This window comes from Mustela putorius, unplaced genomic scaffold, assembly GCF_011764305.1.
Source record: "Mustela putorius furo isolate JIRA1106 unplaced genomic scaffold, ASM1176430v1.1 tig00000854_pilon_pilon_pilon, whole genome shotgun sequence".
NCBI lineage: Eukaryota > Metazoa > Chordata > Mammalia > Carnivora > Mustelidae > Mustela > Mustela putorius.
This window is the reverse complement of record NW_025421496.1, coordinates 4,352,353-4,376,780: the sequence shown is the minus strand read 5'-3', so window position 1 is coordinate 4,376,780 and position 24,428 is coordinate 4,352,353. Positions and strand designations below refer to the sequence as shown.

The following is a 24,428-nucleotide window of genomic DNA, read 5'->3' as shown; positions in this document are numbered from 1 at the left end:
TCAGGTTATGATCCCAGGGTTCTGGGATCAGAGTCCCACATGAGGCACCCTGCTTGGCAGGAAGCCTGCTTCTCCCTCTCCCTCTGCTTGTGTTCCCTCTCTTGCTGCGTCTCTCTCTTTGTCAAATAAATAAATAAATAAATAAAATCTTTAAAAAGAAAAAAGGAAACAAAGACTTGATTTTATTTTATTTTTTTTTAATTTTTATTTTTTATAAACATATAATGTATTTTTGTCCCCAGGGGTACAGGTCCGTGAATCTCCAGGTTTACACACTTCACAGCACTCACCATAGCACATACCCTCCCCAATGTCCATAATCCCACCCCCCTTCTCCCAACCCCCCTCCCCCCAGCAACCCTCAGTTTGTTTTGTGAGATTAAGAGCCACTTATGGTTTGTCTCCCTCCCAATCCCATCTTGTTTCATTTATTCTCCTACCTCCTTAACCCCCCATGTTGCATCTCCACTTACTTATATCAGGGAGATCATATGATATTGTCTTTCTCCGATTGACTTATTTTGCTAAGTATGATACCCTCTAGTTCCATCCACGTCGTTGCAAACGGCAAGATTTCATTACTTTTGATGGCTGCATAGTATTCCATTGTGTATATATACCACATCTTCTTTATCCAGTCATCTGTTGATGGACATCTAGGTTCTTTCCATAGTTTGGCTATTGCAGACACTGCTGCTATAAACATTCGGGTGCACATGCCCCTTCGGATCACTACGTTTGTATACAAAGACTTGATTTTAAATAAGACTTGAAGTAGGTACTTTCTAAAATAATTGATGCTCACATTATATTGATAAATGTACTCTCCATTGCAAATGGTGTTATTAATTATTATTGCATAAACTCTAGTTCCCAGGCTCCAGTCTTTACACTTGAGTTTTATGATTTTGTGATTTCATATCATCTTTTTATGATACTTACTAAACTCAAGACCATTCTGATCACAAGGAGTTGTCCATTGGAGAATGATTATTAGTCAAAGAAGTTAGATTGGAAGTCTAAACCAGCCTGAACGTAGAAAGTGAGGACATCCCTCAGCAGTGCAGGGAGTTAAGACGAGCCAGTCTGCTAAATCCTGTTCAGTTTTCTCCATAGCAGAGCCTCCCGGCTCCTTACTTTGAGCTTATTTTTTTATACAAAATTCATATATACTATTTATAGTATTATTGTACATAATTCTAGCAAATTTTATTAACTGGCATTAACTGATGATGTTCATGTCAATGTTTAACTTACTTTGTTGATATCTCTTTAGGGGTTTTCCATTAATCAAAACTCGTGATGTATATAATCATTTGCAGGTACGTAGTTCTCATATTTACCATATATAGATTAAGTGAGAACGGTGGGAGGTCATTCTCTTCGTGTTTTAGACTAAACAGAGCCTTGCAGGGAACATTCCCTCTCTGAAATAAATCCACTTGCAACTTGTCAGGTTGCTCTCCCAATGACACCATGTAGTTCTGTGACTGTGACACACACTGGGCATCTTGTGGTTCCATCTGTAAACAGGGAAGCCATTTCTCCAGCCCACAGGTCACCTGTTAACCCAGTGAAAGGAATTTGACTGCCATTCCTGACCCAACACATGGAGTTGTCATTTTCAAGAATGTTCTTATGTTTTTGAGAAATGTTATTTGAGGGCTACATGTGTAAGTTCCAGATCTGAAAGGCAAAATAAAGAAGCCAGAGTCTCTCGTCTCTCAGAGCACTTCCTCTCTCACCAAAATCATACACATTCCCACTCCTGCTGCCTCATGGTCTTAGAACCAGCCATTCCTGTCAGAGTGTCAGGTTCTCCTTCCCCCTTGTGCTGGGAGACTACAGAGTTGCTCTTAGTAGAGTAACACTGCTGGATGGGGAGACGAGCACCCCAGGTGTGAGCCCTGCCCCCTGCATGTCCAGAAGAAAGGGTGTACACCTCTTTCTACCATTGGAACTTTCCTGTACTTTGGGATTTGTTGCCTGTGGTTAAAATGGCACCCCAGTGACTTGTCTTCTGTGCATTTAGGCAATCCCAGCGCTCCTCTTTTTGCTCTGTAGACTTTATGGGGTCGTGATCAGGTCAGTTTTCAAGTGTTTGGAAACAACATACTAAACTGCATTCCAGTGGCAGTGAAACCTGAGAGTTGTGTTACTGTTACAGTAGTTCTGGGTTACGGTGGCTGAAGGAGGATACGGTGAGATTTTTGATGGGTCCATTTTAGTTGTGTATGTGTAAGTGATTTACTTTTTAAAAATTTTTTCACTAGATAACATTAACTTTCTAATCATTCTTCTAATTCTTACCACTCCCCTACTGATGGATTTTTCCTCCAAAAACTACATTTCTTCCAGACTTTTTGTACAGTGGAGAGTAAATGTCTCATCTTCAGTGTAAAGTTGGTCTGAATAAAATGTGCACCCTGGCTCCTCACTTGGCTTACGTGAAAGAAAATTAAAAATAATATGGATGACTCCAAATATTAACCTTAACAGAATTCCATACATTGACAGCAAAAATAAGTCACTGTCATTTTACTTTGTCATTGCTTGTTTTAGACTAAGTAGTAGAAGACATTTATAGATAATGACATGATACCTTAGATCAGTTTTATTAAATGTCCTATAATATTTGGTATCTGATTTTTGTTATCTCTTCTACAACCTTGCCTTCTTTTTCTAAGCAATCAGGTTTTCCTGTGACTGTGACAGTAGAGAGTCCTTCCTCCTCAGAAATTGAAGAGGTCGACGATTCATCCGAAAGTGTTCAAGAGCAGCCTGAGAAAACCAGTTTAAAACAAGAAGCATTAGAGGTACAAAGTTACCACTTTAAAAATCCAGAGATCATTTTTTAAACCGTAGTGGTTATTGGGCAGGCGGAAGCCTGATCAGGACACTGGAAGAGCTTGTACACGGCTTCTGTCATTCTCTCCTTGGCTTAGACCAATGTGGAAGATAGACATTTGAATTCAGAGAAAAAATCAAAAAAAGGAATTTTTCCCTTCCTAACCGACTGAGCCACCCAGGCACCCCTTTTACTATTTGTTTTTTTAAAAAAGAAAGCCAGATTTATATTTTCCTAATAAAAATTAAGGACAGTAACAGGGAAATTCTAAGCTAAGTACCTGGAAAATTATAAAATGTTAGAGTGGGACAAATCTGGAATTGATGTCGAATTATCCCTTTTATCGTCTAAACGAGCATCTACAATTTGTAGCCCTTAAAGTGTTTTGTTACTAAGTTGCATGGTAGAGACAAGACCCCAGACCATCTAATTTGCAGTCATGGTCATTTTAGATGTGTTCATTTCCCGCACCAAGACACTAGGGAGATTGTACTTCTAAAAGCAGCAGTAGGCACTGGGGAAGCCCCAAGAAGGTCAGGAACTGTAACCAGGGATTACCTGATTCAGGATGTGCTGAGGACCCTCTCGGCTCTTCTCCATTTTGATAAGATATTAAAGTGCTGGTATCAAAATTTTTAACAACAATCAAGAGAAGGGATTCTTCAACATTTTTTACAAAGACAGAAGACAAGTGGGAGGGTGGGAAGCTGTGAACAGAGGAACACCACAACCTAGAATTGCACAGGGACTGGCTTCCGCTGAGGGGAATCTGATCCCCCTGGCAGGAATAGCTCCATCCTCAGATGCACAGGGAGGAGACAGTGGAATTAGTGAAAATGTGACTGAAATACGGAGAGCGGGTGTGGGAGGTTTGTATTTGGGAGAGTTGACGCCCATCCCCACCCTCATTCTCCTGAAATGAGATAATTTTACTTTGGAAAAAACTGGGGAGTTAGATGTAAGTGATGAATCGCTAAATTCTACTGAAACCACTGTGACACTATATGGTAACTAACTAGAATTTAAATAAAAATTTGAGGGAAAAAATTGAGGAGAACTAGGGCACCCAGTGCAGTTGTACACCCTAGAAAAGAGTATTTAGGAGGTTCCTTATTATAACTGACTACCCACCTCTTCGCAGTCAACCATGAGCTTCCGGGGAGCTTTCTGCTCTCGTTCCTAAGTAGAAAATAACCGGTTCGCCTGAGAGTTGAGTAAAGCATGCAACATGAGGGGGTGGGAAGTAGGGGCTTGGAAGAAAAGGAGTAAAAGCACATACTGGTAGGACCAGGGACTGTTTGCTGTCAGCATCTCCACAGAAAACAGAACAAAATATACATATCAGCTTTGACAACATAAAAGATAGGTTTGGAAGGTAAACAAGAGGTGGAAAGAAGGCAAAAAGGCATGAATGTCCAATTCCCAAAGTGGGGCTTGGGGAGAGTTTATGGTCAATTGGCAATATAGATTTTTTTTTTTAAGATTTTATTTCTTTGTTTGTCTCGGAAATCTTAAAGCAACAACAACAAACAGTTAAATTTCTCTTTCAGATTGTATTTTTAAAAATTCAGAATCTCTGGCTAAAACCTGGCCCTACGCCTTAGCAGTATAACTTTGGGCAAGTTCAGGAACTCTAGGCCTCAATTTCCTCATCTCTAACATGAAGATAGGTTCCTCACACGACACAGTTCTTGGGAGAATTACATGAGTTAACACACACATAAAACTCAGAAGAGTGCTTGGTACAGAGGGTATGTTCAATTAATGCTAACGAATATATGTGAATGCAAATAGTAGCAAAGGACTTAAAATCAAATAGTCTCAACTCACTCACACATCCAGCCCCCTTGAGGCAAACTTTTCTTAAGCAGGTTTTAATTTTTTTAAGTAGTCTTTACGCCCATCATGGGGTTTGAATTCACATTTCCGAGATCAAGAGTGGCATGCTTTATAGAGTGAGCCAGCCAGGTAGCTCTCTGGGCAGGTTTTAATTGTAAACTATGATATACATACTAAAAAGTGCATCTTTACATGCATGCATCCCTAGAAATTCCCTTTGGTTTTCCCAATTCTTAACTTCACTAAAAGAGAATCACAGTATATCCAGCCTTCCAGTCAATATTGTTTTTAAAAATTAATCTATGTTGTTGCAGGTAGCTCTAGTTCGTTAAACTTTATTGCTTTATAGTTTCCCACTAAATGAATACACATAATTTAATTTTTGACTCTTAAGGGACATTTGGGCTGTTTTGAGTTGGTGCTAGTGCAAATCACACACACGTCCTGTTGCAGCAGTTACTCTAGTACACACACCAGCTGGGCAGGGGAGAGGGAAACTGGCTGGGTTGTGGAGTAGTAACACAACTTCAGGCAATGAACAATGCTGAATGCTTTCCAAAGGAGCTATGTAGATTTATATGCCTATATAAGCAGGGTGTGGGATTCCTATTATACTCCAGGTCTAGGAAACCCATAATTATCAGACATTTTTTGTTAATGGGATTGGAGTGTTGTGGCCTTTCATATTGGACACTTTTCTATGTTTATCAGCCATCTGGATTTCCTTTCTTTCTTCTTTTTTCTTTCTTTCTTTTTTTTTTTAAAGATTTTATTTATTTATTTGACAGAGAGAAATCACAAGTAGGCAGAGAAGCAGGCAGAGAGAGAGAGAGGAGGAAGCAGGCTCCCTGCTGAGCAGAGAGCCCGATGCGGGACTCGATCCCAGGACCCTGAGATCATGACCTGAGCTTAAGGCAGAAGCTTAACCCACTGAGCCACCCAGGTGGCCCAGAAGTGTAACTGTTAATTATACACATAGATCTCATATTGGCATGGGTTTATCTCATTCAGCAATTACTTATCGTGAACTTTAAACCTGGCACATGTTCTAGGATAAGATATACCCCCTTCCCTTAAATTTCTTGCACTTTAAAGTGAGGAAACAAGCCAACAGTTACAATAGAAGTTATATACCGAGTGATACATTACTGAAAGCAGTCTAAAATCTTAGGAATCTTTGGAAGATCATTATCACAGAACCTTAAAAATGCTCATTTGCTTTGATCTTAAACTCATTTTTATTGGCTTATTGCAAGAAAATTCTGTATGTGGAAAAAGGCCTTCGTGTGTAAAAATAGTTATTTTGTTTTAATATTGGAAGGCTAGAAAGAATTTATTTTATTTATTTATTTTTTTTTTTAAAGAAAATCCAGCTCTTCTTTCTTTGTTTCTTTTTTTTTTTTTAAAGATTTTATTTATGTATTTGACAGACAGAGATCACAAGCAGGCATAGAGGCAGGCAGAGAGAGAGGAGGAAGCAGGCTCCCCGCTGAGCAAAGAGCCCGATGTGGGGCTCGATCCCAGGACCCTGGGATCATGACCTGAGCCGAAGGCAGAGGTTTTAACCCACTGAGCCACCCAGGCGCCCCAAGAATTTAAATGTTTAATGCAGGAATGCTTATAGAACCAAGAGACATGCTCAGTGGAATATTTTATAGCCCATTAAAAAATTCAAGTTTAGGAGTGGCTCAGTTGGTTAAGTGACTGACTCTTGATTTCAGCTCAGGTCATGAGATCAAGCCTCGAGTTGGGCTGCTTGCTCAGTAGGGAGTCTGTTTGAGATTCTTTCACTTTCTCTCTCTCTCTCCCCCCCTCCCCTTCTAGCTCACAGGTACACCTGCTCTCTCTCTCAAAAAATAAATCTTTTTAAAAAATCAAGGCTATGAATCCCTTAATTATATAAAAAATGATTGATCTAATGTACAGTGGAAAAAAGTTGAACATAAAATTAGATATATAGTATGATGGGAGCTTTGTTTCAGAAAAAATCAAACCAACCAATGTATAGAAGGGGAAGGAGAGCAGATAACAAGAAGGATCATTAGTCTAATTTACATAACCGACTGTCATGTAATTTTCTTTTCTTTTTAAGATAGTATGTATTTATTTGACAGAGAGAAACACAGCAAGAGAGGGAACACAAGCAGGGGGAGTGGGAAAGGGAGAAGCAGGCTTTCCGCTGAGCAGAGAGCCAGATGCAGGGCTCGATCCCAGTACCCTGGGATCGTGACCTGAGTCAAAGGCAGACACTAGGCACTCCCGTAATTTTATTATCTAATCTTTTGGTACCATTTTTTTTTTAATGGAGACATTGAGCTTTTGAAAAAAATTTTTATTTAAATTCAATCAATTAACATAATGTACTATTAGTTTCAGAGGTAGAATTCAGTGATTCATCAGTCTTACATAATACCCAGTGCTTGTCACATCTTGTGTCCCCCTAATGTCCATCACCCGGTTATGCCATCCCCCCATCCCCCTCCCCTCCAGCAACCCTCAGTTTGTTTCCTATGATTACGAGTCTCGTAAGGTTTCATATTTTTTTAAAGAGCATGAATTACTTAAAACTTTGGAGGAGGAGGGTACACTTTCTCATGAAAAGCCAACGTGATGTTCTGACTCCCTCCACTAGAGGGAGAAGCTGTGTCAGGTAATTGCACAATGTGCTGTTCATCCTTGGAGCCAGTTGAGAATGGAGCCTTTCAGTCTGTCCTTCCCGGACAGTGGTGTTTGTTTAGAATTTCTGTGAACCAAGTTTTAAATATCAAAACCATTATATAAGTGAGTAGAGGAATTATGCAATTTTTTGTCTTTGTCCCCATTAAAAATGTGGCCGGCTTCGACTGTATAATGAAACATTAAAGAATTTGAAGTTATTAGACTATTTTTAAATTTTTAAACATAAGTTCTGAGTATAAAGTGTGTGTTCATTGAGCAAAATTTTAAAAACAATGAAAAACTTACTGAAAAAAATAAAAGCTACCTCTATATATACACATACCCAATCTACCCTTTTGCCATAGAAAGATACCAAAAATATTTTGTCCTATCACTAAATACTCTTATACACCAGAGAATCTTAGATTAAGTTTATGTACTATCTTCCCTGAAAAAACACATGGTATATAGAACTCCTGAGGCCCAGTCATTAATTCTGGTTAAGACCTCTTGTTGTGGGCGCCTGGGTGGCTCAGTGGGTTAAGCCGCTGCCTTCGGCTCAGGTCATGATCTCAGAGTCCTGGGATCGAGTCCCGCATCGGGCTCTCTGCTCAGCAGGGTGCCTGCTTCCTCCTCTCTCTCTGCCTGCCTCTCTGCCTACTTGTGATCTCTCTCTGTCAAATAAATAAATAAAATCTTTAAAAAAAAAAAAAAAAAAAAAATTTTGCTTTAAAAAAAAAAAAAAAAAAAAAAAAAAAAGACCTCTTGTTGTCAGTGTTTTTTAGTGGCTTCACGGAGCATTTCTTCAAATGGGTATGCTGTTTTTATTTAAACTAACCCAATTTGGAAGCTTGTAGCTTACTTCTAGGATTTAGTTCTAAAACAGTCCCATATAACATGTCGGTAGATAAACCTTTGTCGCATCTCTGGTGGTTTCCTTAGGGTAAATTCCTAGGTGTAAGATCATTGGTATGTACTCACTGTCCAGAAGCTGGTTCTAGTTTCCTTTTTCAGTGACAGCATATAATAGAGTTCCTCCCCTCAACCCACATGCACCAGGGGCATACTAAATTTTAAGTTGAAATTCTTTGTTTAAGTGATTGTTCAAAAGCCTTTAAAATATATAAATATACCTCCTTGTTTTAATAAATAGAGGTATTTTATTTATTTATTGCTGCATAAGACACCAGCCCCAAAACAGTGGCTTAAAACAGTAACAGTCACTTATTTTGTTCATGAACCTGAAGGTTGAATAGTATATTGATTTTTCTGTTGCTGTGAACTTAGTGGCTTGAAACAACACCTGCTGACGAGCTCCCAGTTCTGTAGGTCAGAAGTCCAGGTATGGCACAACTGGGCTCTCTGCTTCATCTCATCAAGATGAACTCGAGATGTCAGTCAGGGTGTGTTCCCATCATGAGGCTCTGGGAAAGAACCTACTCCCAACTACACAGCTCATTGGCCTAATTCAGTTCCTGGAGTTGTAGGACACAGGTCCTCCTTTCCGTGCTGGCTGGATGTCAGGGGACAGGCTCAGCTCTTAGAGGCCTCCATCCTGCCTTCCTTGCCACAACATCACACTTGACGTGTTCCAAGCGAGCCACAAAGAATCTCCCCTTGTTCCTTTTTTACTTTAGATCTTAAGGAAGACCCCAGTCCCTTTCAGTGGGCCACCTGATTAGTCACATCCACCAGAATAATCTCTTAAGATCAATTAAAGATTTGAGGAACCTTAATTACGCCTGCAAAATCCCTTCACTGCAGCACCTAGATTAGGATTTGGTTAACTGGGAAGATTTATAGTTGAGCAGGTAGGATTCTTGGGGCGGGGGTGGGGGGACTCTCTTAGAATTCTGCCAACCACTGCAAGGACTTTAAGTGTCTTGTTCTTGGAAATTAAAGGGGGGGTTACCAGTGTGCATTTTATTTTACGGACGTTGGTGAATGGGGAAATGACCACTTCTGTGAACAGGCATGGCACCCAGCTTCCTGAGTTCAGAATGTGGTTCTACAACATAATGTCTTAGGTGACATGGTCTTGGGTGTCCTACTCTACTTTTCTCTGCCTCTGTTTTCTCACCTGCAAAAAGACATGGAGTTAATAATTGTTCTTTCCTTGTAGGGCTTTGATGATTAAATTAATATTCCGGAAATTCCTACTAAGGGCATTAGTACGTGCTTTAAAAGTGTTTACTTTTTAAAAAATGCATTTGAATCTGCAATAACATAATTTGGGTGGATTAACTGTGTTAATAAGATTTCTAGTTATAAAGGGACCTATTAATAAAAGGAGAATTTTCCCTTTTTGGCCTTAGTTTTTTATTTATTTCAGACTTAACTATATTATACACATATGCCTTTTATGGTGAGCTGCCACATATTTATCTTGAAAAGTATTAGATTCAAATAAATTTTTAATATGCTAATTTGATATTTTTGGTAATTAATTTCACCGGCACGGTATGGTATCATAAGTAGTAGATTATAATCCTGAAGTCTGGGGCATCTGGGTGGCTCAGTTGTTAAATGTCTGCCTTTGGTTTAGGTCATGATTCCAGGGTCCTGAGATTAAGCCCTGCATCCGGCTCCCTGCTCGACAGGAAACCTGCTTCTCCCTCTCCCACTCCCCCTGCTTGTATTCCTTCTCTCTCTGTGTCTCTCTCAAATAAATTAAAAAAAAAAAAAAAAATCCTGAAGTCTGAGTCTACTTGTGGCTCTGTGCCTATATCCTTGGTGAGATCTATAACTGGAAAGGCTTTTGGATATGATACTATGAATTGTTTATAACACACTTTATTTTTTCACACTAGGAGAAACTGGAGGAGTGCCTAAAGCAGTTAAAGGAGGAAAGAGTAATAAGGCTTAAGGCTGATAAACGAGTCAGTGAGGTAAACAAGTTTTTTCTTATACTTTTGAAAGTGTTTTGGTGTTATTTTTATTTGATCTTAAGGCATACACATGCAGTTTATAAATTCTAAAATATATTGTGAATTGGTTATATCATATGAACTTTTATATTTCCTTATATTTAGGGGTCATATGATCTCTATTCCAAAAAATGTTTTTAAAATGGAAAAATCTTAGGGATGCCTGGGTGGCTCAGTCAGTTAGGCATCGACTCTTGATCTCAGCTCAGGTTCTGATCTCAGCGTTGTGAGTTCAAGCCCTGCACTGAGGTCCACCTATTTTGGGCATGGGGCAAATTAAAAAAAAAAAAAAAAAAAAGGTAAAAATCTTAGGGTTTTTTTTGTTTTGTTTTGTTTTTGTGCATGTGTGTATTTATGATGTTAGCTTGTTTTCTGTTTATGACACTTCAGTTCAAGAAAGCACCTATGCTTGGGGGCACCTGGGTAGCTCAGTGGATTGAGCCTCTGCCTTCAGCTCAGGTCATGCTCTCAGGGTCCTGGGATCAAGCTCCACATCAGGCACTCTGCTCAGCGGGGAGCGTGTTTTGCCCTCTTTCTCTGACTGCCTCTCAGCCTACTTGTGATATCTCTTTCTCTGTCAAATAAACAAGATCTTTTAAGAAAAAAAAGAAAGCATTTATGCTTATAAAGCATACATAGTAACATGAAAGACATGATGAAACTATTTACTGACCATGAATAATTTAAATTAATACATATAAAATATTGGAAAACTAAGAATGCAATGAAAAATAAAAATATATTCTATGAGAATTACATTAGGCTACTGTGCATGGAAGCAGGACATAAGCTCAGAAGTTGTATGTAAACGTAATTAATTATGATAAGGTGAGTTTTGGGAGGAACTTTTCCAAGTGCATACATGGGATTGACGAACATTTATTCATTCAGTAAAGGTTGAGCACCTGAAAGGTAATGAACAAAAGAGCCTCTCTGAGAAATACTAGTCAGGTTTACCTGTGGCTTTAGATGAATAGATGGTGAGGGGGAGGAGTCACATGAGGAAGGAAACATTTTCAAGAAGCCCAGGAAGATATTAATCATTGTACAGTTAATAAGTTGGGTATGATTTAGAACTTTTAAACTTAGCCATTTAATATTTTGCTCAGTAAAGTTAATCCTTAATGTCCAGCAAAGTTGGAATATGCTTTGCTCAAATCAGACTATTTCACTTTCTAATTTAAACCGATAAGAACAGATACTACACTTGATCTTAGCCAAAAGGCCCGAGAAGCAATTCACTTTCTAATTTGAAGCGAACCTTAAGCAACTAATTTTTCTAATGTAAATGAGGGTCTGCTATGAATATAACCAGTTAGAAAAGAGATCTTTTAAAATATCCTTAATAGGGACGCCTGGGTGGCTCAGTGGGTTAAGCGGCTGCCTTCGGCTCAGGTCATGATCCCACTGTCCTGGAATCAAGTCCCACATGGAGGGGGAGGGGGGTCCTTGCTCAGCGGGGAGCCTGCTTCTCCCTCTGCCTCTGCCTGCCACTCTGTCTGCCTGTGCTCACTCTCTCTGGCAAATTAATTAATTAATTAATTTTTTAAAAGATCCTTACTGAAACAGTTATTCTGGTTTATTTATATACCACCTAAGTTTTGTATAGGAAACTTTGTTGGGTATATGTGGGTTTTCTTTTTTTTTTTTTTAAGGTTTTATTTATTTATTTGAAAGAGAGAACATGAGCGAGAGCACAAGCAGGGAGGAGAGGGAGAAGCAGGCTCCCCGCTGAGCAGAAAGCCCCATGTAGGGCTCAATCCCAGGACCCTAAGGTCGGGACCTGAGTCAAATGTAGAGCATATCCTACTGAGCAACCCAGGAGCCCCTCCACTTATGTCATTTTTTTTTAAGATATTATTTATTTATTTGACAGAGATCACAGTTAGGCAGAGAGGCCTGCGGGGGGTGGGGGGGTGGGGTGCGGGCAAGCAGGCTCCCTGCTGAGCAGAGAGCCCAATGTGGGCTCTATCCCAGGACCCTGGAATCATGACCTGAGCCAAAGGCAGAGCGAAGGCAGAGGCTTTTACCCACTGAGCCACTCAGGCAGCCCTTGGGTTTTGATTCTTCAGTGATGTAGTCTCTGTCTTTTAGGCAGAAATAGTAATTAGAAATTAATTACATTTGAACTGTTTTAGTTTTATTGCTTAAAAACTATTTTTTTTAGGACAATGGAAGAAAATCATGTCAGACATTTTCAATTTTCTTTTGTAGCTGGAACATGAAAATGCCCAGTTAAGAAATATAAACTTCTCTTTGTCTGAAGCCCTGCATGCACAGTCCTTGACAAGCATGATGCTGGATGATGAAGGTGTTTTGGGCAGCATTGAGAATTCTTTTCAGAAGTTCCATGCTTTCTTGGACCTCCTTAAAGATGCCGGGTTAGTTAATTTCTCTCCGTGGCATGATTCCCTTTGCATCTGTAATGAGGGTTTACTGAGAAATGTGAGCAATTCTCATTGCTTCTGTAGTTGTCTTTAGTGTGTAATATAGGGTGTTAAGTGAGGAATTAAAAGAAATGCAAAATGCTAAACCTGCTTTGGTAGAGGAGAGAGCCCATTATAAAAGAATAACCTGTTGATAAGATAATTTGTAGGTATAGTTTTGGGGAAAGACTACATGAAGATAATTTTACTTGAAAATATTCCAGAATGCATCGGAATTTCCTTCCCTTTTATTTATCTTCCTTGTAAACTATGTTTGAATTACAGTGGTTTTTGTCCTACACACAAAAATTATTATTAATCTGCAGGGCACATATAGATACAGATCAGTCATTCTCAACCAGGAACAATTTTGCTAAAGGAAGATGCTGAAAGAACTGGAGATTGAAATTGATGGAGTGATGTTTTGTGGGTGAAGGGGTTGGTGTTGGGAAGGAAGGAGTGAACACGTTTTTGGAAACTGGAGGAAAGGTGGTCAGGAGGTGGGGGTGAGGTGAGAGGTGATGCACTGGGTGCTTACTAGAAGCTGAAGCGCTGAAATGGAGTAAGAAATCGGCTGGTGGCTGCAAAGGCTGTGTGGGCTAATGTGGTCCCAAAGCATGAATCTGGAAGGGCTCAGAAATTGGGAGAGAATAGGGGCTTGTATCTGGAGTAGAGTATTTCATGCTTATAGGTACAGGGAAATCGAAGCTGCTCGCACGGAATTATAATAACCTTTGCTTTTTCCTCCTTCCCTCCTCCTGTCCAGGCTTGGGCAGTTTGCCACAATGGCTGGTATAGATCAGTCAGATTTTCATTTACTGGGTCGTCCCCAGATGAATTCTACTCTTAGTAGTCTGCCTAAGGAAGAAAAGAAGGCACTTGAAGAAGAAAAACCAGAATCAAAGCAGAACCCCCTAGGACAGATGCAAAATATCCAAGTAAGTGGATAGAAAAGAATATTATGATTCTAAGGGTGATTAGCCAAAAGGGAAATACCAAGTCAGAGAGAAACTAATGATGCTCTGTCCCTATTTAACTCACATACTTGGGAGGAACCTTTTAGGGGTTCTTTCCAGATGTGAAATTAGTAAGTTTGGACCCATTTCATAATACCGTGTAGTTACAAATAAGAAAGATAGGTCTTTTGCAAATGTATGATATAAAGCAAACTACCCTCAGTGAAGAAAGAAATGAAACATTAGAGAAAAGATTCCAAATTTTAAATTGTGTAAATGTCTATTCTATTCATATTTCATCTAGGTTTCTATTTGTATGCAGTCAGCTTACAATGAAGGAACACTAATGAAGGTACAAGTACTGATATGGATAATCTTCTTAACTAAGTAATCCAGACATAACTAATAGACAGTATATTATTGGGAGCCTCCCAGTTAGGGAAGCGAGAGCGGACAGCCCATCTGCTTTTTCCCGGCCTTCCTTGGAGCATTCCCTTCATCTCCCATCTCAGCCAACCTTAGACAGGCTTGGGAACTGACAGCTTGAGAATAGTCTCATCACAAATTGGATACTCCTTACATGTTCCTGGAGGATAGAAAAGAAACTAATTTTCTTAGGGAATAGGGCTTTATTATTACTATTTTTTAAGATTTTATTTATTTATTTGACAGAGAGATCCCAAGTAGGCAGAGAGGCAGGCAGAGGGTGGGGGAAGCAGGCTCCCTGCTGAGCAGAGAGCACGATGCAGAGCTTGATCCCAGGACCCTGGGATCATAACCTGAGCCGGAAGGCAGAGGCTTAACCCACTGAGCCACCCCAGTGCCCCGGGAAGTGAGCAACAATCATCCCAGACACAAAGTCTGAAAATGTAGTAGTCATTGCCTTGGATGTAGCAAAGTTAAGTTGGGAATCAACTGGCAAGATAGAATTAGAAAAAAACTGGGTCTAAAATCTTCTGACTAATCGATGACTGTCTTTTTTTTTTTTTTTAAGATTTTATTTATTTATTTGACAGAGAGACATCACAAGTAGGCAGAGAGGCAGGCAGAGAGAGAGGGGGAAGCAGGCTTCTTGCTGAGCAGAGAGCCCGATGCGGGACTTGATTCCAGGATTCTGGGATCATGACCTGAGCCGAAGGCAGAGGCTTTAACCCACTGAGCCACCCAGGCACCCCCAATCAACGACTATCTTAATAATACAATCACAGAGTAGCATTGAGGTCATGGACTCAACTTTTTAATGGTTGACTTTGTTCATCACTGAATTTTTGTTTTGTCGTCTTTTGTTTTTCTCTCCAGTTTCAGAAAATTACAGGTGATGCTAGAATTCCTTTGCCTCTTGACTCCTTCCGTGTGCCCGTTTCCACGCAGGAGACCTTAGAAACGTCTAGAGACAACCTGGAAGTCCCAGTCAATGAACAGCAGCAGGACTCTATCAAAGAATTCATTGCTAGAACATGTTCTCCTTCAGCAGATGTGATGTCTGGAACTGGAAGCCAAAGAAAAGAAGATGAATTGTCTAGAAATAACAGATCTTCTTCAGAGAAAATGACCAAAACAGGTGAATATACCAAAAAATATTGTGCTAAAAAACAGCCCAGAAAGGATCTGCATTCTTGCTCTGACTCACCTGTAATTAGGAACAGTAAAGGAATCGGACAAAATGATTCTTTGGTTAATGAACCAGTTAAGAGTGAGTCTTTGAGAAAACATGTTTCTGGCAAGAAAGAAAGTAGAATAGTGACTGTTTCATCCAAGACGACTAAAAGTAAACTCAATCTGTTAGAACACTCTGAAAGTGATACTCTTGGATCTGATTTTGAATTTCAAGAAAGCATCCATACTGTATCACACCTGACATAGATCTAAATCTTTTAAAATTATGTTTTTGCCTTCAAATTTTAATAAATTTCTTATGTTTTCATTGTGGCATATGGTATTTTAAAATATAGTACTGGAAGACGTTAGAGAGACCCATTAAAGAATGAAAAGATTCATTCTTTTTATTGCAACGAAACTTTTGGATATGTTTTCTTTTTGACACTCTCCAACTTTCATTCAACAAGTATTTCCTGTGGGCCTAATATGTATGATACTATTCCAGGTGCTTTTGCTTTCAGCAATGAACAAAATAAAACCTTTACATTGATGGAATTAATATCCTGTGGAGGGAGGAAAAAAAATATGGAAGCATGATAAGGCCCTCGAAAAGACAGGGTCATAAATTGGGGAGTTTTAAATTTGGGTAAAAGTGGAAATACTGTAAATCACGGGCCAGAAACCACTAGCATATCCTAATTCATAATAACCAGTGCAGCAAACATTTACCAAAGTACTTAACCCTATTTCTGGATTACAGCAACGATATAAGCCAAGGAACCATTATTGGGCCCATTTTATAGATGTGGAGGCTGAGGAGACAGATGGTGTAAGTTGCCCAAAATTACAGAGCTTTAAACAAGTGGTAGAGCTGGGATTTGAACCAGAACCCATGTTTTGCTCTTAATCCCTTTTTTGTCCTATGACCTTGTTAAGAGAGGAAGGGCGTAGGGCGCTTGGGTGGCTCAGTGGGTTAAGTCTCTGCCTTTGGCTCAGGTCATGATCTCAGGGTCCTGGGATCAAGCCCCAAATCGGGCTTTCTGCTCAGCAGGGAGCCTGCTTCCCTCTCTCTCTCTCTCTCAGCCTACTTGTGATCTCTGTTTGTCAAATAAATAAATAAAATCTTTAAAAAAAAAGAGAAAGAGAGAGAGAGAGAAGAAGGGCTTAAGGAAGCCGTGGAGAGAAAAGCCAGTGAGCATTGCAAGTGCAGAGCAGGGCTATCAGAAAGTATGCCTGACCCTCCCTTATCAAGGTAGGTACTTAAAGGCAGAATATGTAAAAAGCATATGAATGTACATCTCAGGACCAAATTATGCCTCCCTATGTAGAACATGCATAGATTAAGTTCAACCAGACTGTGACTTGACAGGTAAAATCAGAGAAAAGCTGGTGTGTCAGATTTCTTCTAGAAGGCCCTGCCTGATTGTTCTCAAAGGACCACTGCAGTACTGTTGAGTTCATGGATCATGGATTTAGTGCTGTGGGAGTAAAACAATAAAGAAAGATAATAGCCCTTAACCAGTAGGTAGCATGAGAGAAGGAAACGCACAAGCAGAGATCACATCCTCTAATGGGACCACTTAGGGAATGTAGCCCGTGTTTGGGGAAGAGAGAACTGGGGCCAAGAAAGGTCATTTAAAGAGCTCACATCTAAAGTCTTGAAAGTCTGTTTCACCTATTGGAAACAGGTGAATAAGGGGAGGAAGGAAAAGAATCCTCAAGGTGGAGGGAACAACATAAGTGGAAGTATAGAGCCAAAGGCATGAGAGGGATGTGTTTGGGGAAGGCCGCGTAGATTTCAGAGTTGGTGGGATGTCATCAGACAGTGGTATCAAGGAGACTTACAAGCCATGTTGCACGGAGCTGGTTCTTTCTCCTCAGCTAATAAAAGGATTGAAGAACGGTAATGACATGTGGAGGATTGCATGCTAGATCATGAATGGTCAGAGATGATGCCATACTCTTCTGAGGAGCATCGTTTTTAAATTTTCAAATAAAAATTAAAGACTTCCCCCCGTCTTTACTGAAAGGGTTCCATGGACAAAAGTAAGAGAGATCCTGACTTAAAGTTAAGCGGGTTTCTTTACTGTATGACTTCTCAGGGCTACTGCAAGCTAACGGTCATTCTGAATTTCTAAGACAGGCATAGGTTACACAGCCCTTCTTAAATATATTTGATTATAGATTCCCTTTTCATTTTTTTTTTTTTTTAATTCAGAGAGTGTACGTGCTGTACAGATGGAGGTGGTGAGGGATAGAAGGAGAGAGCATCTCAAGCCGACTCTGCGCTGAGCACTGGGTCGGACACAAGGCTTGACCTCACAACCCTGAGATCATGACCTGAGCTGAAATCAAGAGCTGGACACTTAACTGACTGAGCCACCCAAGCGCCCCTAGAATCCTTTTTTAAAAGGGGTGTCTAACAACTAGATCCACCAAACAAGAGTTTGGTAACTTCTGAATTAGGCAATAACAAGAGGAAAAGGGGTCTGAAATAAGATATCAAGGGAAGGGACACCTGGGTGGCTCAGTTGGTTAAGCAGCTGCCTTCGGCTCAGGTCATGATCCCAGCGTCCTGGGATCGAGTCCCACATCGGGCTCCTTGCTCAGCAGGGAGCCTGCTTCTCCCTCTGCCTCTGCCTGCCATTCTGTCTGCCTGTGCTCGCTCTCTCCCTCTCTCTGATAAATAAATAAAATCTTTAAAAAAAAAAAAAGATATCAAGGGAAGAAATAAGTTTGAATTTTATTTAGGAAATAAAATAAGCAACACTTGCTTGTGGGAAGTGAGGAAGTGGTAGGAGGCAGAGGCTGGACTCCTATTTATGTGGCTGAGGTCGGGGATGGTATCATGGAGGTTGGATAGAGGGAGTAAGAACTGTATTGAGCGGGTTGGGGGAGGGGGACCTGGGTAACTCGGTTGGGTTATGTGTGCCTTCAGCTCGGGTCATGATCCCACGGTCCTGGAATCAAGTTCTGTGTCAGGTTCCCTGCTTGGCGGCCAGGAGCCTACTTCTCCCTCTGCCTCTCCACCACTCATTCTCTCACTCTCTTTCTCTCTCTCAAATAAATAAAATAAATAAAATCTTTAAAAAAAGAAAACTACATCAGGGAGAAGAGTTAAGGTTTGGACAGGTTGAATTTTAAAGCATCTTCAGGGGTGCGTGGGTGGCTCAGTGAGTTAAGCCACTGCCGTCGGCTCAGGTCATGATCTCAGGGTCCTAGGATCGAGCCCCGCATCAGGCTCTCTGCTCAGCGGGGAGCCTGCTTCCCCCCCCATCACCCGCTGCCTGCCTCTCTGCCTACTTGTGATCTCTCTCTCTGTCAAATAAATAAATAAAATCTTTTTAAAATTAAAAAAATAAAGCATCTTCAGAATTCAGGAGATGAGTGGGGTTTCCGTAGTGTAGTAGTTATCACGTTTGCCTAACAATTCAGGAGATGATGATGCCTGGGTGGCTTAGTGGGTTAAAGCCTCTGCCTTCACGATCCCAGGGTCCTGGGATCGAGCCCCACGTCGGGCTCTCTGCTCAGCAGGGAGCCTGCTTCCGTTCCTCTCTCTGCCTACTTGTGATCTGTCAAATAAATAAATAAAATCTTTAAAAAAAAAAAGTTTAAGTCAGAAGCAGAGAAAGGATTTTGAGGAGAGCGGTAATAGCATTTCAAGAAGGAGGAAAGAGGTACCAGTGTCCTGCTGCAGAGAATGTGTTTGGCTTTGGCAGTTAGGTTCCTGGTGACCTTGGAGGGAGTCATTCAGTGAAGTGGTAGACAAGTAGCCAGACTGAGACAAGTTGAGGGGACAGGGCCACCCTGAGGGGACACTGAAGAGTGGGTATAGACTACTCTGAAGGAGTCTGGATGAAAAGAGGAAGCGATGAGTTCGAAAAGAATTTTTTTAGACTGAGAGTGACTTAAGTGTTTATAGATTGAAAGGAACAAACTTGACAAAGGTAGTAAAGGTGCTGGGGAGTGAAAGGCTCACCTGGGGAGCCTCCTGCCAGGGAGGCGGGAGCATGAGATGCGTTAATGCTATTAGGGCCGGAAGAAAGAGATGTGAACGGGTGTGGATGTAGATTACTTGATTGCTCAGTGAATTTGAGGCGGCTCACCTCCATGCGTGCAGTGCAAAATGGTGAGAGAAGTATTTTGGGAACCAGGAAAACAGGGAACTACGGTAAGGAAAAAACAGGAATACAGTTCACATTGCAAAATATGTTAAGAATGACTTGTACTCTTCAAGTGGGATGCATTCTGGCAAGTTTGGGGTGAAACAGCATTAGGAAGAAGTAGAAGTGAGTTTATGCTGAGAACCTCCGTTTTCTTTTACCAGTTTTTTAAAGACAAGTTCAAAATTACAGTTTTAAAATAGTTGCATCGTTTATGTAACTTTTTAAAAAATCATTTGAAATGATTTCATTAAGAATCATCGGGGTGCCTGGATGGCTCAATCAGATAAGTGTCTGCCTTCAGCTCAGGTCAGGATCTTAAGGTCCTGGGATGAGCCCCACGTCAGGTTCCCTGCTCAGCAAGTAGTCTGTCTGTCTGCCCCTCCCCCTGCTTATGCACCTGCAAAGGTACTTGCTCTCTCTTTCAAATAAATCTTTAAAAAAAAAGAAAAAAAAAGAATCATCGATGTGGATATTTTGTCATTTAAAGTGAGGATTTTAGAAGTTTGGTGTTAAACTTCTAATACCACACCTGAAGCAATGTCACTTCACTGAAATACAGTATTTTCATCTGGGTTAGAGGAAGTTACAAGCCTCTACATTTACTGAGAAGTTACAGTGTACCTTTGCTGAATGATTACCAGAGTATGTGCAGCCTATGCAAAGAGGAGTTTTTTGAAGTCTTTAAAACAGTTCTAGCAAGGAGTTTGTACTCCTCCCTTAAATCCACACATAATTACAAAGGGTCATAATTACTATTGCAATAATTACTTTTCCATTACTGTCCAGTACTGTGTCCAGGAAGAAGTCCTATTTCACATGGATAATCCCTAATCTCAAGATTTTCAGAGGATCAGCAAGATAGGCGATGACAATTTTTTTTAAAGATTCTGATTATAAACTGTATGCTGGAGCCTATCACTTAACAGAGATGACTGAATACATTCTTTTACTCTTCCAGAATCTCACTGAAATGACTGGAGAAATATTAAAAATAGATTAATAGCAGAATTGGAAAACAAGAAAATGAACAGTGGAATTACTAGAAGATAAAAAATAGATTATCAAAGGATCAGTTAATTAAAGAGTGAAATAGTTAAGCTATTCCTTGCACCTCTGAAGCACCTAATTCTGGACTTTAACACCAGGCTAAGGCTCAGAAAGGCTCCTACCTACTTTGAGGTAGGAGTTCTAATGCAGAACACACTGGGATCAGAGAAGAAGGGTGTTATCCAGATGACCCCAAGGAGGAACTGAAGATGTGCTGCCACCCATTCACTCTGACTGTGGGGACCCATTCACTCTGGCTGTGGGGACCAGCCACTCCCTTTCTAATCACAAGAGGTGCCATGATCAGCATTTGTGTTTGCTGAAAGTGAGACAATTATTTGGCTAAGGAAAATCACTTCAAACTATAATCTTAGATCCGTATCTATAAATATGCCAAGAATCAGGAAGAAAACCAGTATTGTAAAAGGCAAGAGCAAATTAAAACAAATTAACCTGTTCAAGAAAGTAATTAGTAGAAGAAACAAAAGAAATTTAAAAATGAATATGATTAAGTTCTTCAGAGAGTCATAAGCATGTTGTATCCATAAGGAATAAGATGCTAGGAAAAAGAAATATTTAATTTCTAAAAATTAAAAATATGCTTATGAAAAACCACTCAGAAGATGGGCTAGATCGCAGAATGGGTTCAGCTGAAGCTTAAATTCATGAAATGCAATATTTGAGAGATCCCCCAATATGCCCTGTAAAGGGATGAAAGGTAAATATTATGAAAGAAAAGTACAAGTTCTCCACAAACTCAGATGTATAGTAATTCCACAAGTAGTAAGCAGTTGGCATATAATAAGCACACGAATACTTGGGGAATTAATGAGAAAACACAAGATTTCAGTATTAGACTGCTTACTCAACAACTAAAAAATTTTTCTCTAAGAATTCCTAAGCAAACTGAATAGTGAATCTGTGATAAGATTTTATTTCATTTTTTAAAAAGATTTTATTTATTTATTTGACAGAGATCACAAGTATGCAGAGAGAGGTGGGCAGAGACAGAGAGGAGGAAGCAGGCTCCCTGCTGAGCAGAAAGCCTGATGTGGGGCTCGATCCCAGGACCCTGAGATCATGACCTGAGCTGAAGGCAGAGGCTTAACTCACTGAGCCACCCAGGCATCCCCATGATAAGATTTTAAATCAAAGCAACTGATGATGCCATGCGACCTGCTGTTCCCCTCTGTAATCATGAGATGTCTATAATCAGAAAAGTCTGAATGAATATTACTGCCTATGGGAAAATAAAGTGAGCTCCATATCACCCTTAACCTGGGAGCCAGCTGATGAAGCATCCCTATTTAGAATGTTACTGGTTGTAATACCCAAGGAAAAAGAGAGTGGGGCAACATTCACTTACTTACAGCTTCTGCACACATGCCACTTCTCACACTTCGTTAGCCCAAGAGTGTCACATGGCCATGCCTGAGTTCAGAGCAGGGAAGCAGAGTGCAGACTTAGTGTGTGCCAAGACAAGGAGAGAGAAGGGAATACATGTCAACAACTTTCATAGCTACCAACAACCAGGAATGGGGAGTGGAATTTAAAAATCTAAGAGAAGTCAAGAAAGAGAAAAGCAACAAGTTATATAGAAAAAAAAGAGGACCAAATGCTTTTCTCACAGTAAGTGTGAGTAGGCTAAATACTTATTTATAATACTTATTTATTATTATATTCCTTAGGCTTGAGTAAAAACACAAAATCCAACTATGCAGTATTTACAAAAAGCAAATCTAAATTATCATGGATTATAAAGAAACAGACAAAGGTATGCCAGACAGATGCTAACAAAAGTGGATGTGGCTTTGTTAACTTCTGGCTAAAAAGAATAAATAGAATCCAAAATGAAAACCATTAAAGGAGACAAAGAAAAAAGCATTTCTTTATCTTTCTTTCTTTTTTTTTAGATTTTATTTATTTATTTGACACAGACAGCAAGAGAGGGAGCATAAGCAAGGGGAGTGGGAGAGGGAGAAGCAGGCTCCCCGCCAAGCAGGGAGCCCAACATGGGACTCAATCCCGGGACTCTGAGATCGTGACCTGAGATGAAGGCAGATGCCTAATGTATGAGCCACCCAGGTGCCCGAAGCATTTCTTTTTGACTAATAAAAAGTATAGTTTGCTGAAAGATTTTTCTTAACATTATTTCTTAAAAAGATTTTAGATTGAGAGTACAAGCAGGGTTGAGGGGTAGAGGGAGACGGAGAAGCAGACTCCCTGATAAGCAGGGAACCCGATGTGAAGCTTGATCCCAAGAACCCCAGACCATGACCCAGGCTAAAGGCAGATGCTTAACCAACTGAGTCACCCAGGCACCCCTTGCTCAAAGATTTTTTAAAATACATCTGCAACCTTAAAACTCAGTTTCAAAATTTACAGAGTGAAAACTTTAGAAATGTAAGGAAAAATGGACAAACCAGTTATGAGAGAGGATTTAACACATCTCTCCAAAATCAGTAGGTCTTCCACTACACACTTATCAGAATGGCTAAAATTAAAAAAATATGTGGCACAAGGATGCAGAGCAATGGGAATTCTCATAGACTGCTGGCAGAGATGCAAAATAATGTGGCCACTCAAATCAGATTGGCAGTCTCTAAACATTAAACATACCATATGACCCCACCATCACTCCTGGGTGTTCACTCTAAATAGATGAAAACTCGTGTTCATATAAAAACCTGTACATGAATGTTTATAGCAGCTCCATTCATAATCACCAAAATGTCTTCTAACAGGCGAGTGAATAAGCAAATGATAGTGTTATCCACATGTGCAATAAAAAGGAATGAATTACGTATGTAACAGTTTGGATAGATCTCAAAGTCCTATGCTAAGAAGCCCAAAAGTTACATACTCCATGATTTCATGTATTTGACATTCTTGAAAAAGCAAAACTATAGTGTTAGAGGATAGATCCGTGGTTGTCAAGTTTGGGGGAAGGGGGGTGATTTGATTACAAAGAGGCTGTGCAGAGGTGTACCCTTCAGTGATGAACTTCTGGATTACGATTGTGATTATGATTGTGGTGGTGGTAATACGAACCCATACATAGGTCAAAAATCATGGAACTGGGGGCGCCTGGGTGGCTCAGTGGGTTGGGCCTCTGGTTTCAGCTCAGGTCCTGATCTCAGGGTCCTGGGATGGAGCCCCAAATAGGGCTCTCTACTCAGCAGGGAGCCTGCTTCCCCTTTTCACTCTGCCTGCTGCTCTGCCTACTTGTGATTTCTCTCTGTCAAATAAATAATTTTTTTTTTTAAATCATGGGACTGTACTCCCTCCCATCTCATTTGTACTGTATAATAATGTTAAAGCAAGAGGCACCTGTGTGGCTCAGTGGATTAAAGCCTCTGCCTTTGGCTCAGGTCAGGATCCCGGAGTCCTGGGATGGAGCCCTGCATCGGGCTCTCTGCTCAGCGGGGAGCCTGCTTCCCCCTCTCTCTGCCTGCCTCTCTGCCTACTTGTGATCTCTGTCAAATAAATAAATAAAAACTTAAAAAATAATAATAATGTTAAAGCAGAAATCTCAGGTCCTACCCCCTACCATTGATAGGTCAAGATAGGGAAGGTATTATCTCCTAAGTATCTTGTATCCACCATGAATACAATCCATGTTCTTTTGGAAGACCTATGAAATAATCAAAATGGTTGATATGAGGGGGAAAACTTGTAAAAATGCAAAGATTCTACAGATCGTGTTCTCTTTGCAAAATGTAATAAAACTAGCAACAAAATTAGTCCACTTGGAAATGTTTTAATTACCTTTTATACCTTTCATTAAATCATTGACGGGGGAGCTCAAAACATATTATAGGCAATTTAGAATGAATAAAAGTTATTTCTCAAAACCTGAGAGATTCTGCTAAATAACATGTTGGGGCAAATTTATAGGTTTGACTTATTTTTTAAGAAATAAAATTGAAAATAGGGGCACCTGGCTGGCTCAGTCAGTGAAA

General features: G+C 40.2%; 1 protein-coding gene and 1 pseudogene across 4 annotated transcripts in view; one reads left to right on the top strand and one right to left on the bottom strand.

The window, feature by feature from the left end:
- Positions 1 to 21,337, top strand: part of CEP78 (centrosomal protein 78) — a 37,890-nt gene extending 16,553 nt beyond the window's left edge. For 2 of the 4 annotated variants that reach the window (XM_004772142.3, XM_004772138.3), the window contains 7 exons: positions 1,277 to 1,322; positions 2,688 to 2,816; positions 10,156 to 10,233; positions 12,487 to 12,653; positions 13,465 to 13,636; positions 13,959 to 14,006; positions 14,954 to 15,578. In XM_004772142.3, coding sequence (XP_004772199.1) covers positions 1,277 to 1,322; positions 2,688 to 2,816; positions 10,156 to 10,233; positions 12,487 to 12,653; positions 13,465 to 13,636; positions 13,959 to 14,006; positions 14,954 to 15,517 — 1,204 coding nt within the window. In that variant the 3' untranslated portion in view covers positions 15,518 to 15,578. Of the gene's footprint in view, positions 1 to 1,276; positions 1,323 to 2,687; positions 2,817 to 10,155; positions 10,234 to 12,486; positions 12,654 to 13,464; positions 13,637 to 13,958; positions 14,007 to 14,953; positions 15,579 to 20,377 lie in introns of those variants that run through there. The other 2 variants (XM_045085364.1, XM_004772140.3) reach the window with 2 other exon arrangements.
- On the bottom strand, positions 11,382 to 11,510 carry LOC123393448 (annotated as a pseudogene).
- Positions 21,338 to 24,428: the final 3,091 nt, after the last annotated feature.